General features: G+C 41.1%; 1 protein-coding gene across 1 annotated transcript in view; it reads right to left on the bottom strand.

Moving 5' to 3' along the window:
• LOC115132451 (probable phospholipid-transporting ATPase IIA) overlaps window positions 1-17,287 on the bottom strand; it is a 40,763-nt gene that overhangs the window by 16,107 nt on the left and 7,369 nt on the right. Inside the window, exons 3-16 of the mRNA XM_029665115.2 lie at window positions 14,862-14,975; window positions 14,618-14,726; window positions 12,682-12,740; window positions 10,920-10,971; window positions 9,617-9,711; window positions 9,365-9,445; window positions 9,125-9,200; window positions 8,571-8,647; window positions 7,963-8,123; window positions 7,578-7,720; window positions 6,739-6,851; window positions 5,665-5,874; window positions 763-924; window positions 13-105 (exon numbers count right to left, since the gene is read on the bottom strand). Coding sequence (XP_029520975.1) covers window positions 13-105; window positions 763-924; window positions 5,665-5,874; window positions 6,739-6,851; window positions 7,578-7,720; window positions 7,963-8,123; window positions 8,571-8,647; window positions 9,125-9,200; window positions 9,365-9,445; window positions 9,617-9,711; window positions 10,920-10,971; window positions 12,682-12,740; window positions 14,618-14,726; window positions 14,862-14,975 — 1,545 coding nt within the window. The remainder of the gene's footprint in view (window positions 1-12; window positions 106-762; window positions 925-5,664; window positions 5,875-6,738; window positions 6,852-7,577; window positions 7,721-7,962; window positions 8,124-8,570; window positions 8,648-9,124; window positions 9,201-9,364; window positions 9,446-9,616; window positions 9,712-10,919; window positions 10,972-12,681; window positions 12,741-14,617; window positions 14,727-14,861; window positions 14,976-17,287) is intronic.

The raw sequence follows: 17,287 nt of genomic DNA, 5'->3' as shown, positions 1-17,287 counted from the left end.
AACCAAAAGTACCTCTTCTTCCAGCCAATCATTATACTGGACGATGCCTGCCATCACTACGTCTGCACCCTTCATGTAGAAGGTTATTTCTCCTGTAGACTCATCCTGTTAAACAGACCATTCACTGCCATTACCTTCATTCAATGCTTGACAAACTAAATTGAAGAAAAACATTCACATCAACCAATAAGTTGGAATGTATGTGTAGAGATGCACATAAAGGATTAGTTTATTATTGTTGGTTGGTTGGTTGCTTAGAAAGGGAAACTTATTTTTGTGTTAATGTTCACAAGGGGTCCAAACATGTTTGAAAATATTTTCTTGAGGAAGCCAAGTTTAATCCCAGCCTTCCTAAAGTAGAGTTATACCAGGTCTATCCAAGCCAACAACAATAGTTAGTCATGCAGACAGCACAGAGACTTAGTCATCGGAGTTCATAGCAGGGTAAAGTCTGTCTTAGATCAGCCTATGTCTAGATAGATAAATGGATCAATGCTCAGGATCAAAAGCCATAAAATGTATCTTAAAAAAGAGCAGTTGGTCCCGAACAGTTGGCCCTACTGATATCAGCTATACAATGGATCTTTCAAAGGAGTAGTTACATCAAAACACAGACAGTTGGCCGGCAATCAAGCAAAATACAAATGATCTTCCACAATACATTAGATCAGCTGAGGAAAGCATACACCTCTGGCAACTGTAAAGGGATGACTCAAATTAGAATTTTCAAATCAAATTCATATCCTAGTCAGCAGCACTCACTCGAACTATGATTCCCATTCGCTTGCTAACATAGGTGAAAGGGAATATCTGTAGGATGGTGAAGTTCAGGATCTGTCCACTAGGAGTCCTCAGCTGCATGGAGTTCTGGTCCCGTCCGACCAGGGTCAGACCCACACTCTCTGTCCATTGCACCAGCGAAACCTAGCAACAGTTTGGTGAATGGGTGGTTATAAAAATACATACATTTGATAAGGTAAAAGGAGAAAGGACTGTTTTAGCATGAAATGGGTTCATCTTGGTTAACCCAGAACAGAAGTATTGCATAATTGGTCAGATAGTCAATGAAGTTCTGGGTCCATAGTGTTAAAAGAAGAGATAGAATGAGCGGATCCGGAATGAAGAGCTCCACCCTCTCTCTTTGCAATTTACAGGCAAGTATTTGGGCCAAATGTCCCCTCTCCTTCCAAAATTCTGAGCAGCTAACCGATCGCTGCAGCTGTACATAGTCTATTGGTAAATAGCCCACCCATTTTCACCTACCTCATCCCCATACTGTTTTTATTTATTTACTTTTCTGCTCTTTTGCACACCAATATCTCTACCTGTACATGACCATCTGATCATTTATCACTCCAGTGTTAATCTGGCTCTGTCATAACCTCACATGGTCTCTCCTATCATTGCTATGCAGACGACACACAATTAATTTTCTCCTTTCCCCCTTCTGACGACCAGGTGGCGAATCGCATCTCTGCATGTCTGGCAGACATATCAGTGTGGATGACGGATCATCACCTCAAGCTGAACCTCGGCAAGACGGAGCTGCTCTTCCTCCCGGGGAAGGACTGCCCGTTCCATGATCTCGCCATCACGGTTGACAACTCCATTGTGTCCTCGTCCCAGAGCGCTAAGAACCTTGGCGTGATCCTGGACAACACCCTGTCGTTCTCAAATAACATCAAGGCGGTGGCCCGTTCCTGTAGGTTCATGCTCTACAACATCCGCAGAGTACGACCCTGCCTCACACAGGAAGCGGCGCAGGTCCTAATCCAGGCACTTGTCATCTCCCGTCTGGATTACTGCAACTCGCTGTTGGCTGGGCTCCCTGCCTGTGCCATTAAACCCCTACAACTCATCCAGAACGCCGCAGCCCGTCTGGTGTTCAACCTTCCCAAGTTCTCTCACGTCACCCCGCTCCTCCGCTCTCTCCACTGGCTTCCAGTTGAAGCTCGCATCCGCTACAAGACCATGGTGCTTGCCTACGGAGCTGTGAGGGGAACGGCACCTCACTACCTCCAGGCTCTGATCAGGCCCTACACCCAAACAAGGGCACTGCGTTCATCCACCTCTGGCCTGCTCGCCTCCCTACCACTGAGGAAGTACAGTTCCCGCTCAGCCCAGTCAAAACTGTTCGCTGCTCTGGCCCCCCAATGGTGGAACAAACTCCCTCACGACGCCAGGACAGCGGAGTCAATCACCACCTTCCGGAGACACCTGAAACCCCACCTCTTTAAGGAATACCTAGGATAGGATAAAGTAATCCTTCTCCCCTCCCCCTTAAAAGACCTAGATGCACTATTGTAAAGTGGCTGTTCCACTGGATGTCATAAGGTGAAAGCACCAATTTGTAAGTCGCTCTGGATAAGAGCGTCTGCTAAATGACTTAAATGTAAATGTAAATTCGCCTACCTCCTCGTGCCTTTTGCACACAATGTATATAGACTCCCCTTTTTTTCTACTGTGTTATTGACTTGTTAATTGTTTACTCCATGTGTAACTCTGTGTTGTCTGTTCACACTGCTATGCTTTATCTTGGCCAGGTCGCAGTTGCAAATGAGAACTTGTTCTCAACTAGCCTACCTGGTTAAATAAAGGTGTTCTCAACTAGCCTACCTGGTTAAATAAAGGTGTTCTCAACTAGCCTACCTGGTTAAATAAAGGTGTTCTCAACTAGCCTACCTGGTTAAATAAACTAGCCTACCTGGTTAAATAAAGTTCTCAACTAGCCTACCTGGTTAAATAAAGGTGTTCTCAACTAGCCTACCTGGTTAAATAAAGGTGTTCTCAACTAGCCTACCTGGTTAAATAAAGGTGTTCTCAACTAGCCTACCTGGTTAAATAAAGGTGTTCTCAACTAGCCTACCTGGTTAAATAAAGGTGTTCTCAACTAGCCTACCTGGTTAAATAAAGGTGTTCTCAACTAGCCTACCTGGTTAAATAAAGGTGTTCTCAACTAGCCTACCTGGTTAAATAAAGGTGAAAAAAAAAAAGAATAAAAAAAATAAAATAAAAAATAAAAAAAGATGCGAACACCTGCAAAATCATGATTTGTCCAAATAATCAGTGACAAAAAACCCAAGCACTGGAACTAATGCTGCTGAACTCACACATCCCGTTTTATCATGACAGATCTACAGTACCATTTATGTTTACGTAGTCTTTTCACAAGAGATTAACATGATGTACCTTTTCACAGGACAAATGAAAGAACAGGAAATATAAATCTGAGTAGCACATCAAAGAGCACAGCTCTACTTCAGCTCAAATCAATAATAAAAGCATTTTCTGCACTCAAGAGTATTGATTGACAAACTAGGAAGACAATTTTAAAAGACAATGCCACATGTTGTTTCTGGTCTCTTTTGAAGGGCACATGAGGATAATGCCAAACAGACGACATTTGGAATGATTGAAAGAATCACTTTTGGGGGGGAGGGGGGTCAGAAGTTATTTTTCCCAATAACTTCCAGACCACCAGCACAAGATCAAAAACACAATTCATCCCCCATGCCTACACTGACCGGTCTCGAATTTCAATCTCAGATGGACAGGAAGAGGCATCAATTGGACCCTAAACACTTCCAAAGTCCGGTCCCAAACCAAACCTCTTCCAGCTAACAAACAATACTTATTTTATGCTAATATTTGGCCTGAGGCTATGCTTGGCTAATGGTAGTCTTGAGCGGAACTCCATAATGATCAACAAAGCTCTGACTACCTTGTGTGTTGGTCATACAAGTTGGGGAGAATGAGGTGTTTGACTTAGTCATGGTAACATTAGTAAGGCTACATTCACTATGGAGATGAGCAGTGAATCGGCCTCCAACCCAACAGCACCACCTAGTCATGGGAATGTCTAGGATTTAATTGAGCTGGATCTGCTACTGGCAAATGTCTGGAGTCAAAACCACAGCTTGGCAGAAGCTAAAATTCTTATTGGCCCTGCTTGGAAGTATAAGCCTCAGGAAATACTTTATACTCTGCCTTTTTTTTTATAAGAACACACTTCTCTTGAGTTGATATCACAATCAATATATTAAACATAACACATATGATGTACTAAATAAGCAGATGTAAAAGCACAAGTTTTGGAACAATATCTCCACACAACAACCAGGACTATTCATTTTGATTTCATTAAAAAACGGGTTATATCTGCCAAACATGTACAGGTAACTGCCAAATAAAGAAAACACTTGAGTAAATGAGGGATACAAAGTATATTCAAAACAGGTTCTGCCACACAGGTGTGGAATTAACATGCCATCATGCTTAGAGTGATGTATAAAAATACTGGGCAGGCCCAGTTGCCCATTAATTTGTCTACCATGGCTAGAAGAAGAAATCTCAGTGACTTTGAAAGAGGGGTGATTGTTGGGGCACGTTTGGCAGGAGCGTCAGTGACGGAGACTGCTCAACTTGCTGATGATTCACGATATGCCATAGCCGTCTCAGTCTCCAGATCTCAACCCAATTGAACACTTATGGGTGATTCTGGAGCGGCACCTGAGACAGTGTTTTCCACCACTATTAACAAAACACCAAACTATGGAATTTCTTGTTGAAGAATGGTGTTTCATACCTCCAATAGTGTTCCAGACACTTGTAGAATCTATGCCAAAGTGCATTGAAGCTGTTCTGGTAGCCCTAACAAGACACTCAGTTGGTATTTCCTTTATTTTGGCAATTACCTGTATCACATCCAACAAAGCAAGTTAGATAAATGGCTTACGATTATAAACCATGCATGCAACTGCCACTGACATTGTGACCACTACCACCGGCAGCCAACAGTCAACACCATATCTATATATAGACTTCCTGAGAAGCCATCGGAGGGCAAACTGAATTTGAGCCAAGATCATATCAAGCGGATACAATATACCTATTTTAACAATTGCAAAAACATTCAATCAAGAAAGGGAATAGCAACACATTGACTTATATTGTAACCTGTGAAAAATCTTGGAACAGGACAGGAGCTTCAAGACTCATACATATTTGCGGGAGAGAAAAAATATGCTTGTATTGCATGAAGTTGAGCATACGATAAGCCACAGCTCACCATAAAAACAAAAGCTGTGGGCCATATCAAAGTATCTAATACTAAGGTAGGAGATTCAAAGAGGGAATAGGTTAGCTGAAATCCAATAGACTGGGGAGCACATTAAGGAAATGTGTATTTACACTACGGGAAATGGATCAAGGTGAATTCCTCCTCAGCCTTCTTCCTGGACTTCAAATGATTCATAGCGATCAATGACAGGTACACTAGGTACACGTGTCATTTGTCTCCTCTAGGTTTCCTTCAAAGGCAGCAGGCAGCAGGTAGTCCACGGCAACAACCGCTAAGGTTTCAAACTTTAAAATCACTTGAAGTGACCCTCTCCATCATTTAACTTGGACTCTATTATTCTACTGTCGCAATACCTAGTAACAATTCCCTTTAACCTTCCTGAGGGTGTTGAGTAGACAACTCACATTTTTCCCAGATTTTTTTTTGTATATGTTGGTCTACTGTATCTTTAACAAAAAACAATATTATAACCTCGCAGAGCAAATGTCAACTGTTAATTCATTATTTGTATAAAACACTAACAACCCCTGGTTGCTATATTTTTGGACAGTTATGTCTAGTAGTTAGGGTGAGTCGTTGTGTACCTCGTCTGGGCTGGCAGCCTGGTAAACCCTACAGGTGTCCTCATAATGCTGCTCTGCCTCAGCCTGGTCCGTCACGCCGTTGGCCTCGTACGCGGGCGTCACACAGTGCACCAGGGCGATGGCCTTCACCGCCTCATGCACACGGCTGCTGATGGTCTTACGAACCTTAGTGGCCGCCGGAACTCTGGATGCTGGGAGGTCATGAGAGGGCTGTGGGGTGGAAGGTGCAGAAAATAAAAGTTAGCCGACTGAGTTGGAGCATCTGTCTACCTGCAAGGTTTTCAATAATTAGTAGAGCGTTTTTTAACAATAAACTTTTTTTCTCAGCCATGGATTGACAAACAGTCATCACATAAATACATTATTTGTGGGGAATATATACTGTAATGTATATATACAGTACATGTACCTGTGAGCTGCCTTATTCAGTAACTATGGCAATAAAGTATATGGAATATATGCGTTTTGTAGTGCTAAAACATAACACTTCTCTGAACTTACTCAGTTCTAAAATGACTACTAACCAAGTCATTTAACTAATCCTACCCTATTCATTCATACCAACCACAGAAAGTAAACACAACCAGGTGTGTAACAAAATAAGAAATATGAACAATTAGCTTTAGCATCTTGCTGCTGCTATTTTTAGGCTGGGGGTTGTATTTCCACAGGGGTTAATGGTGGAGTCATTAAACTAGGGCAGGTCAGTGCTAGTGGGCTCTGGGGCTAGTGGCTAATCCGGTTTCCTTCTCCACTAACCTCTGGTGTCAAAGGGACAAAGAATGTCATTAGGGGTCAGGAAGCATTCAGCCAAACAATAATCACTTAGCTGATATGCTGTCCAAAAGACATGCCCTAAAGACAAGGGTTGTTATTGGTTTTCACACAGAATTCTTTTGGGTTTTCAAGCATTGACTGTCTCACCAATTAGTAATTCATTGCCCACAGCCCATATGGACAGATGCAGAGCCACAGGTCTACATAGAGAGTTTGGCAATTGTCGTTTCTGTCAATGACGCTCTATGTGCGCCACAACTATCTCAATATGGCTCAGTGGTGATGGTTATTGTTTACCTGTGTGTAGGCACTGAACACGTGGCTCTGCACCTCGTCCATGGAGTCCATTCCATAGGCCACCGTTCCAAGATGGAGGCGACGGAACACCATCTCATTCTGGGTAAGAGTCCCTGCATCAAACACACAACCACAATTTATACTATTTGTAGCATTTCTACTGATCAAGGGGTTATTTGCACTGGTGTCAGAAGTGTTGGAAGCGAGATGGTAGTGTTGGTGTTAAAATTATTATTATTATAATAATTTAAACATAGTGATTTTTAAACAGTCTATAGTACAGTCACACTATGATCTACAAGTCAAGTATCTTTCCATGCTGTCAGTGTCCTGACTGTCTTCACACTTTAAAAGCCCCCCTCTCTGTAGCTAGTATTTCAGGATGACCTGAGAAGCACCTACAGCACCTACATTAGACTGACCTTTGACCCCTAGGCCCCATCGCCCTGATCATGGACAGGCTTGCCCTAGCACTCATAATGAACATAACCTTAGCAAATCTTCAACACTATCAACTCTCATATGACAGGCTGACATGTTGGGGCAATGTCCTCTTCTGACTACTAAAACAAGATACAGGCATTTGGCATTGTCTTATATTGTAGCACTAGCCACTACTCGTCCTGTGCACTACAACATTTAGCAGTTTTCTGCAAACCTTATACTTTACTGTCATGTTTTATTACCATAGTTACATATTATGTGAATTGACTAAGCTGACAGTTTATGGAGGCACTCTTACCTCTTAAGCTCAATACAGAGTCCACAGCCACACAGCCGTGATAGTCCGGCAGTCAATAATTACATATTTATGTCTATAAACCACAAAAGTAGCAGACCTGTTTTGTCAGTGAGCAGGTAGGAGATGCGTCCCAGCTGTTCAGGTATAGTGCTGGCCCTGACCACCGTACCAGGGATCTTAGAGTCTCTTCTGATCATCCAGCTGAACACCATCTTACCCATGTCCAGGTTCACACGCAAGCTGGATACACAAAGTTCACATTTTATTCATTTAATAAAATGTGGATATTAATGGGTTTAGGTTGTCCATCAAACATGCGCATAAGAATATGTAGAAACAATTAAGCAAGGGTAGATTTTATGTAAACGTAGGCCTCAACTGAAAATACCAACTTTTGGTCTTAAACCTGCTGTTAAATGTTGTTAAATGTGCATTTATTAATTGCTCATTTAAATTAAATAGAAAGTGTGTTAAACTCCTACCTGATGGGGACAATGTTGGAGAAAAGCAGCAGGAAGCGGAAGATCTGCAGATACCAACGGCCGGCAAAGTGTTGGAGGGCCACCATGACCAGAGACACCACCACCAAAGCCCCAAACAGGATCTTGGTTAAACAGTTCACTTCCAGGTCAAATAGGCCAACCTACAAGAGATGATAAATGAGAATGACATCAGGCAGTACACGTCAAAACACTCGAAACACAATATTATGGAACAACTGTTGAAATGATATGATTATTTGAGTATTGGTAGCGGTTTACTTTACAGTACATAAATTGACCAGGGTATTTTCTTTTTTTAAGACCTTAAAAAAAAGGTAACAACACAATAATAAACTATGAATTACCATTGAAACAGTACCGTAAAATATAGTTCTACCAGAATATTTGCATGAGTTCATGTACTAAAGGAAAGCGTCATGTGCAGGATGTTTGACATGACGCTTTCCTTTAGTACATGAACTCATGCAAATATTCTGGTAGAACTATATTTTACGGTACTGTTTCAATGGTAATTCATAGTTTATTATTGTGTTGTTACCTTTTTTTTTCTGCTAAATGACTTAAATGTAAATGTAAAATTAATATACCTTGTGCCTTGGGTCTGAGGTGTTCATCACACTCCGGAGTTCCTTGCCTGTGTAAATAACTACTCCTACCACAGTGCCTACAGAGACAGAACATTCAAGTAATGGACTGAAACTTTTAAACTGACAAGTTTCGAATCATAAACCATACCATATAATAAAGCATGTAGAAGACTTCCCTTGATGTGAATGCATGTTTTGAAATGTATAATGACAGTAGTACATGAGAGTTTGCCAATTTGTCAAATGACTACCGTATGCTATATACAGTAGGTTAGACTCTGAAATCTCTGTGTTTTTTCCCTTTAGGGAAACGTTGTCTTTTATGGTTAACTACCCAGAACTAGTTTTAAATGACCAAATGTCTGATTGCGCCGGTGTGTGTGTAGGAGGACAAATCATCAGCACATCAAGCGTGGAGGAAGTAATGCCTCATCACTGCTCTAGCAATAGATGGAGGGAGAGAGGGATGGAGGAAGGGCTGGTACTGCTTCCTTCCATGTTTTAGCTGCTTCAGTGGAGAGAAAGAGCACACCACTGGGGGAGTTGGTATTTACCAGAGGCGATGACAGTGCTGGCCCAAAGGGTATTCTCAATACTGAGACTCTCATTGACTGGAGGGTCTCCATCCTCCTAAAGCACAGCACAGAGGACACAAAACACAGACAGAGTATGGAACATTACTCCATGAAAACAGAAAGTCCTTCATCAAAGTTCACTATATATGGTGGCAATTATCTTTATGCATGTCTTAAACAAGAAAAGTAAAATATAATTGTTCAGGCCCTAACACTCACCCTGGTGAAAGTGCCAATAAAGTTGTGGATGTCAATGTTTGGTTCCTCTGCATACACATAGGATCTGATCTGGAGAAGATCCTGGAGGAGCAATCACAACATGGTCACTTATCAATAAGCGATAAAAATTCCAAGAACATCCCCCAAGAACATGAGATGTGGCATTACTTTACTAAATTTTTCTGCAGTCAGTGCAGTGCCAACATCCTATTCTACTAAAAGATAGATCAGCTATCTGGTCTGGTGACTCACAGCAGAAGTGGGCAGCCTCTGAGTACAGGCCACTGGGTGGCGTAGTTTCCAGTCCGTCTCTCCGTCCAGTTGGTCAGTACGCAGGAAGCAGGAGCCTAGAACAAGGCAGAAGTGAGGGAAATAACTGATCCAGAATGGAGTCAGACACCTCTAGGGGGCACCGTTGCGTAGGCTTTAGAGATTGCAGAAGCATTCAGAGTTATAGGGCCTCCATGGTACAAATAACTACATTCTGTCCATCTAAAAAACAAAATGTCTGTTACCCTATGTAAATAATGATAATTTATAAACTTGTACATTTTGTCACATGCGTCAACTTCTAGTATTCTTTTATTTGGTGCATCCTTCATCCCCTCTATCTTTCAACATAAACATATCTTACCAAATGACTTACTGCAAAATAGTGCTCAAATATGAATGGTGCCCAACTGCACATTACTCTGGGGATCAACAAGAAAGTGAAGAGGTATCCATGCCAACCCAACCCTCATCCCGCCACAGCCTCCAGTAACCCCAGTTCCTCCTGGTCTGCGTCATCCTGCCTGCCTGTCTATAGCTGAGAACACTGGGCCTAGCTAGCCTCTTCATAATTGACCTAATGGCCTCCATGTGTCAGAGAGATAACCAACTAACCACTCTTTCCAGTAAAATAAACATGTTGTTTTTCCTCCCCCCACTGGAAAGCACAACCACAACTAAGCATGCTTCATCTAGTTTGTTTTACTCCAAATCAAGATAATAAAAGTGTACGGTTGTCGTACTCCAAATGTTTTATCGCATGTTTCTGATGGATCCTAACAGCTGCTAGTTATCGAGGGGGTGGTGGTGTACTTGTTTAGAAAACAACAAGCCTGGTGGAGATGGCATTGTTTTGCATGGGAGCAATTCATTCTGTTTCTGTCACCACTCTTTCAAATCTCATCCAATAACACATTTGTTTATTCAGATTAGGCTCAGTCTTTGTACCTTGGTTCCCCAGTTCTCTCTTTGCATTTTATATGTTCTTTCTATTCTACACTCTGCCTGTCTTGGGGATTTTCCTTAAGAACTAACTTGCAATTTAAAAGACAAAAATGGTCAGGGGAAATGAATGGACCATGCTTCTTCTGTCTTCTACCACAACCCGTCCCCCCCAACCACCACTTTGAACGATAGCCTACTGGACCCAATTACAATTTAGACATTGTTGCACTTCCTGTCCTGGCTCTAGGCTAATCCCTTCACCTCACCACCCTTTTTAAACATGCCATTACCCTAACTATCCTGTTTTGGAGATTTGAATGAATGACCAGCAGATGTTTACCATTTCTTTCAGAGGTCCTTAAGAAGATCATGTCAGCAGGAACTCGCTGGTTCTACAAAGGCAGAAATAAAGAAAAACACGACTTCAACTTGCATCCTGTTCTTCTAAACCCCCACCCCCCCTCCCTATAACTGTGGACGTTCAGACTTTTGCTTTAATGTGCTACATTACCTGCATTCAGCTAGTCACAATAATAATCCCTGCAGCAAATCATCCAGCCTTACCCTGAATAGGAGCCTGACCAGGCTTTACACTCTGTTTGACCCAGACTCCACTGTGACTGAATCCTGGTCAGCGTAATTGGAAGATGAATTCTCAACACTATTTAAGTTGACAGATTTCAAAACATTGAGTTGGACATTGATTATTTTAAGTGGTCGATGGGTTTAATAAAGATTCACTGTGGCACTTCAGATCCATGCGGTGGTACACATTTTGAATGTTATTTAAAAAAATAATGTTTTAACAGATTTCAAAATCACAAGATCATAACAGAGTTCGATTTACTTTCAATGTCTGTCTCCTCGGTCATGGATAAAAAATTTTTTAAAAAATGTATGAAGAGAACAGCGTGTGACCTATCCACTCTTTCTACAGTAGCCAGTAAAAAATACAGTTAGGAGTTGGAATGTCTATTAGAATTACTTAAGATACTTTTAACAACATAGTGGCGGCAGGTAGCCTAGCGGTTAGAGCATTGGGCCAATAACCGAAAGGTCGCTAACTCGAATCCCCAAGCTACAAGGTGAAAAATCTTTTGAAGTGCCCTTGAGCAAGGCACTTAACCCTAATTGCTCCAAGGTCCCTGTTGATAATGGCTGACACTGGCCATGACCCCACTCTCAGGGGGAGTTGGAATATGCAAAAAAAATCTATTTCACACATGCGTATAATACATACTTGTACATGTGAAATAGGACAAATATAACCTACCAAATTATATTTTATTATAATGTTACCAGTGATGATGCCATTTGTGACGCTAATTTGAAAAGGCACAATTGATTGCCTTGTTTTAACTTTCCCACATGGATATGCCAACTTAATGGCGTTTTAAGTTAACTATCTGGTAAGAATGCATTGGTATTTTCTGGGTGGTCTATATCCTACTAATCTCGGCTAACCCAGAACTTTAATCTTGCGTAATTGGTCAGATGCTCGATTAAGTTCTGGGTCCATACGTGTTAAGAGAAGAGATAGAAAACAACGAGCAGAACCGAAATGAAGAGCTCCACCCTCTCTCTTTGCAAGTGACGGGCAAGTCTTTGGGCCAAATGTCCCCTCTCCTTCCAAAATTCAAAAGATGCTAACACCTGCAAAATCGTGATTTGTCCAAATAACCAGTGATGAAAAACCCAAGCACTGGAACTAATGCTGCCGATCTCACACATCCCGTTTTATCATGACAGATCTACAGTACCATTCATGTAGCCTGTCCACGAGAGATTAATATCCTACAAGTGTTGCTTCAATTTTTTGTCAATGTCATCAATAATCCAAATGTCAAATGTTTGGTTTTCTGATCCAATTAAGTTCATTTAAAGTTTGTGTCAGTTACGTCTGCATTGAGCTTGACAGACTCAAGCTCAGAAACATTGATCACAAGATTACAAAATCTTTAACTCCTTTCACCTCAAGTCACCAGTCTAGCAGATTAACAGACCAATCATTATTTGTCATATTTGGCAACTTTGCTATCCTGTTATGTAGTTTGCCTAATACATTGATGCAGTTGAGGCGAAATCTACAAAGTGATTCAAACCTTTTCCACGATTATAAGGTCTCCAACTTGAATGCCACTACTTTTCACCTTCACAGTGCCTGAAATAAAAACAAATGTAAAATGAATATTCAATAAGTGTTTTCAGATTGCAGAATGTTGAGTTGACTAAATTCAGTTTGAAAATCATAATGGTATTGTGGTTAGATCAGAAATGAATGATGAATGTTGTTTTATGGACATTCCATTCCTCTTAGGAGAGGAGGAATAGAGTAAAACAACCCAAACCAGTACGAATCTAAAACATCCATGGAAACATTCACATGGCTCACACAGGTTTTTTATGGAAGTCTGATATCCTGGTACCATTAACATCACTCAAAGACACTGTTAAAACACTAGTCTTCATTCTCCCTACTTCTCTTCTCATGGCCCATACATACAGAAACACTATTCAGCTCACTGTTTACGCCAAACTGGCTCCTCCAGGTTACCTTACAAATGTAGACAACTGTTGTTATAGATTTCCTTCCACTAAATGTGGGGGGAAAGTAATGTTCCATGTAGGCCTTCAGAGCTGAAAGAATGTTGGGAGGGTGGGGGGAGTTGAGCCTTTTCTCTCATTCCATTTGGAATGAACAGGCAAAATTGTTTGGAGCGGGTCACTCACCCTTGACCTTTGCTGTGACCTCAGGCTTTTGCATATGTAATACATTAATATTGCTATGCATTTAGGTTTATTGGGCTTGAAAACCCATTCTGTTTCACTTGGTTTTATTATCGGAGTTTAGTCTACTTTATACACAAATCTGCTAACACAAACTAAACTTTCCCAATAAGCTTCAGAAATAATTGGTCAGAAGTCAAAATACTAAGGAGAAAGAAACTACTTTAAAATTATGAACCATACATTCCTACAGGATGACACAAAAATCCTTGGTGGACGACTGACATCAAAACATAAATTAACAGCATGTTTTGCTCTTGAGTAGCTACTTTCTCAAAGCAAAACAATCTACAGGCATGTAATGGCATTATCTCTCACACGCTGTGCAACAAGACAAGCCACTGAGGCCACTATCATGGAAGTAACCATTTATTGTGTTTATGGATAAAACAAGCTGCCAGATCAAAGGGGAAAAGTGATGAAAACCACAAGAGGTCTCCAGGTTTTTATTGCTAGTAGCACTTTATTCCAAGCCCTCGTGTACACTTTTACATCCCTGCTTTGAATTAGCCATCACTCCCCTCCCACCCAGGACCCACTCCCCTGTCAGCTTAGACAGGACCGGACCAAGCTCATACAGTTAACTGGACTGGAGTCCAGGGTTGGGGTTAATTCAAAAAATTCAATTCAATTCCCTCTCCCAGGAAATTCCATTTAATTCAAATTCCAGGTCAGTCTTTGCATTCAGAGATAATTAAATTCCTCTCAATTTCAATGTTAGGTAAATTCCAATAATTCAATATTATCGCCAACAATTCCACAAATTCCAATTAGAACTAAATTCCCTCCGGCTTTCAGGCTGATCTTGTCACTGTTCAGACTGCCTCACTATATGGGAAATATAGAAATACAAGTTAAAATAAATCTTGCAATCAACTTTTGATTCTAAATGCTTTAATTCCATTCACTGGGAAATCCAATTCAAGTCAATTCCAAGGATTAAATGTGTTTACAATTCCAATTCAAACAGTCCAAACAGTCTAAATCCAATTCTATTTCAATTCCATAACATGAAGATTGTTGAAATTCGAATTCAAGAATTTAACTGGAATTTCAAATTAAATTTGAATAGACCCCAACTCTATTGGAGACACCCACTATTCAGGTACTTGAATTATACTGAATAGAAGCATCAGAAAACTACTGTAGGTCATTAATTGGTTGGAGTGGTTTCATTGGACCTGTTTATAAAACATATTTATGTTGTTGTTTATTCTTCTTATTGGGTACCAACTGCAAACAAAATCTTACCTCTTATTGAGAGCTTGCTATATATCTGTGAATTCACTTCTTTGTCTCGACAATAACATCTGATCTCTTCAACTGCTTCTCTCAAAATGGTAATAATCAAAACAATTCCCTGAAATACAAAAATAAAAGACAAACCTTCTAAATGTGTAAATTTACAACAAGTATCTTGTTTTAAAGCAAGTGATTGGTGGATCATGTGAATACTTGATGCTATATTACTTTGACAAAATACTACACTGCTTACCAAAGGAACCCAGTAGGTGTACAGAGCACCTAGCCTGAGTTCATTGACAAACTGAGAACAGGCCAGGAGCAGAAAGTACAAGTTGAAGAAGTACTTGAACTGATTAAACAGCACCTGAGAAAACAAAACAGAACAATATGATTTCACATAAATCAGCCAACCACAAATATGTACGTACATTAGGGGCATTATAATACACTGCTCAAAAAAATAAAGGGAACACTTAAACAACACAATGTAACTCCAAGTCAATCACACTTCTGTGAAATCAAACTGTCCACTTAGGAAGCAACACTGATTGACAATACATTTCACATGCTGTTGTGCAAATGGAATAGACAACATGTGGAAATTATAGGCAATTAGCAAGACACCCCCAATAAAGGAGTGGTTCTGCAGGTGGGGATCACAGACCACTTCTCAGTTCCTATGCTATCTGGCTGATGTTTTCGTCACTTTTGAATGCTGGCGGTGCTTTCACTCTAGTGGTAGCATGAGACAGAGTCTACAACCCACACAAGTGGCTCAGGTAGTGCAGCTCATCCAGGATGGGACATCAATGCAAGCTGTGGCAAGAAGGTTTGCTGTGTCTGTCAGCGTAGTGTCCAGAGCATGGAGGCGCTACCAGGAGACAGGCCAGTACATCAGGAGACGTGGAGGAGGCCGTAGGAGGGCAACAACCCAGCAGCGGGACCGCTACCTCCACCTTTGTGCAAGGAGGAGCAGCACTGCCAGAGCCCTGCAAAATGACCTCCAGCAGGCCACAAATGTGCATGTGTCTGCTCAAACGGTCAGAAACAGACTCCATGAGGGTGGTATGAGGGCCCGACGTCCACAGGTGGGGGTTGTGCTTACAGCCCAACACCGTGCAGGTGTTGAATCCAATTGAGCACATCTGGGACATCATGTCTCGCTCCATCCACCAACACCACGTTGCACCACAGACTGTCCAGGAGTTGGTGGATGCTTTAGTCCAGGTCTGGGAGGAGATCCCTCAGGAGACCATCCGCCACCTCATCAAGAGCATGCCCAGGCGTTGTAGGGAGGTCATACAGGCACGTGGAGGGCCACACACACTACTGAGCATCATTTTGACTTGTTTTAAGGACATTACATCAAAGTTGGATCAGCCTGTAGTGTGGTTTTCCACTTTCATTTTGAGGGCGACTCCAAATCCAGACCTCCATGGGTTGATACATTTGATTTCCATTGATAATTTTTGTGTGATTTTGTTGTCAGCACATTCAACTATGTAAAAAAAAAAGTATTTAATAAGAATATTTCATTCATTCAGATCTAGGATGTGTGATTTTAGTGTATATGCACGTGACAAGATATTGATCACTAAGGGTTCAGTTGAGACAAAAATAAGCTTATAGTTTCAGACATATCCACACACAAACACACATTCTAATATACAGTACCAGTCAAAAGTTTAGACACATCTACTCATTCAAGGGTTTTTTATTTATTTGGACTATTTTCTACATTGTAGAATAATAGTGAAGACATCAAAACTATGGTTGGCTGCACTCTGCGGTCCAACGCATCCAAAACCATCTAAATTGGGTTAAGGTCAGGTGATTGTGGAGGCCAGGTCATCTGATGCCAGCTCTGTTACTCGAACTCTTTGAAGCATTTATGTGGGCTGCAATCTGAGTTACAGTTAACTCTATTGAACTTATCCTCTGCAGCAGAGGTAACTCTGGGTCTTCCTTTCCTGTGGATGTCCTCAAGAGAGCCAGTTTCATCATAGCGCAAGGTGGTTTTTGCGACTGCACTTGAAGAAACTCTCAAAGTTCCTAAAATGTTCTGCATTGACTGACCATCATGTCTTAAAGTAACGATGGACTGTCATTTCTCTTTGCTTATTTCAGATGTTCTTGCCATAATATGGACTTGGTCTTTTACCAAATAGGGCTATCTTCTGTATACCACCCCTACCTTGTCACAACACAACTGATTGGCTCAAACGCATTAAGAAGGACAGAAATTCCACAACTTTTAACAAGGCACACCTGTTAATTTAAATGCATTCCAGGTGACTACCTCATGAAGCTGGTTGAGAGAATGCCACGAATGTGCAATATTGTCATCAAGACAAAGGATGGCTACTTTGAAGAATTTGTTTAACACTTTTTTTGGTTACTTCATGATTACATGTGTAATTTCATAGTTTTGAGGTCTTCACTATTATTCTACAATGTAGAAAATAGTAAAAATAAAGAAAAAACGGGAATGAGTAGGTGTTCTAAAACCTTTGACTGGTACTGTATATATGATATATCTCAACACAGACGGACATCAACTTTTCTAGTGCCACCCACAGTCAAGTATAGATTTGAAAGTCTGACAGCTGAATTTCATTACTACCAATGTGCAAGATTACTACAAAGGGAAAGTTTGTGTTCTCTCATTGCTACTGT

Source organism: Oncorhynchus nerka, linkage group LG7 (genome assembly GCF_034236695.1).
Source record: "Oncorhynchus nerka isolate Pitt River linkage group LG7, Oner_Uvic_2.0, whole genome shotgun sequence".
Classification (NCBI taxonomy): Eukaryota; Metazoa; Chordata; class Actinopteri; order Salmoniformes; family Salmonidae; genus Oncorhynchus; species Oncorhynchus nerka.
Note: the sequence above shows the minus strand (reverse complement) of the source record. Positions and strands in the feature narration are given on the sequence as shown.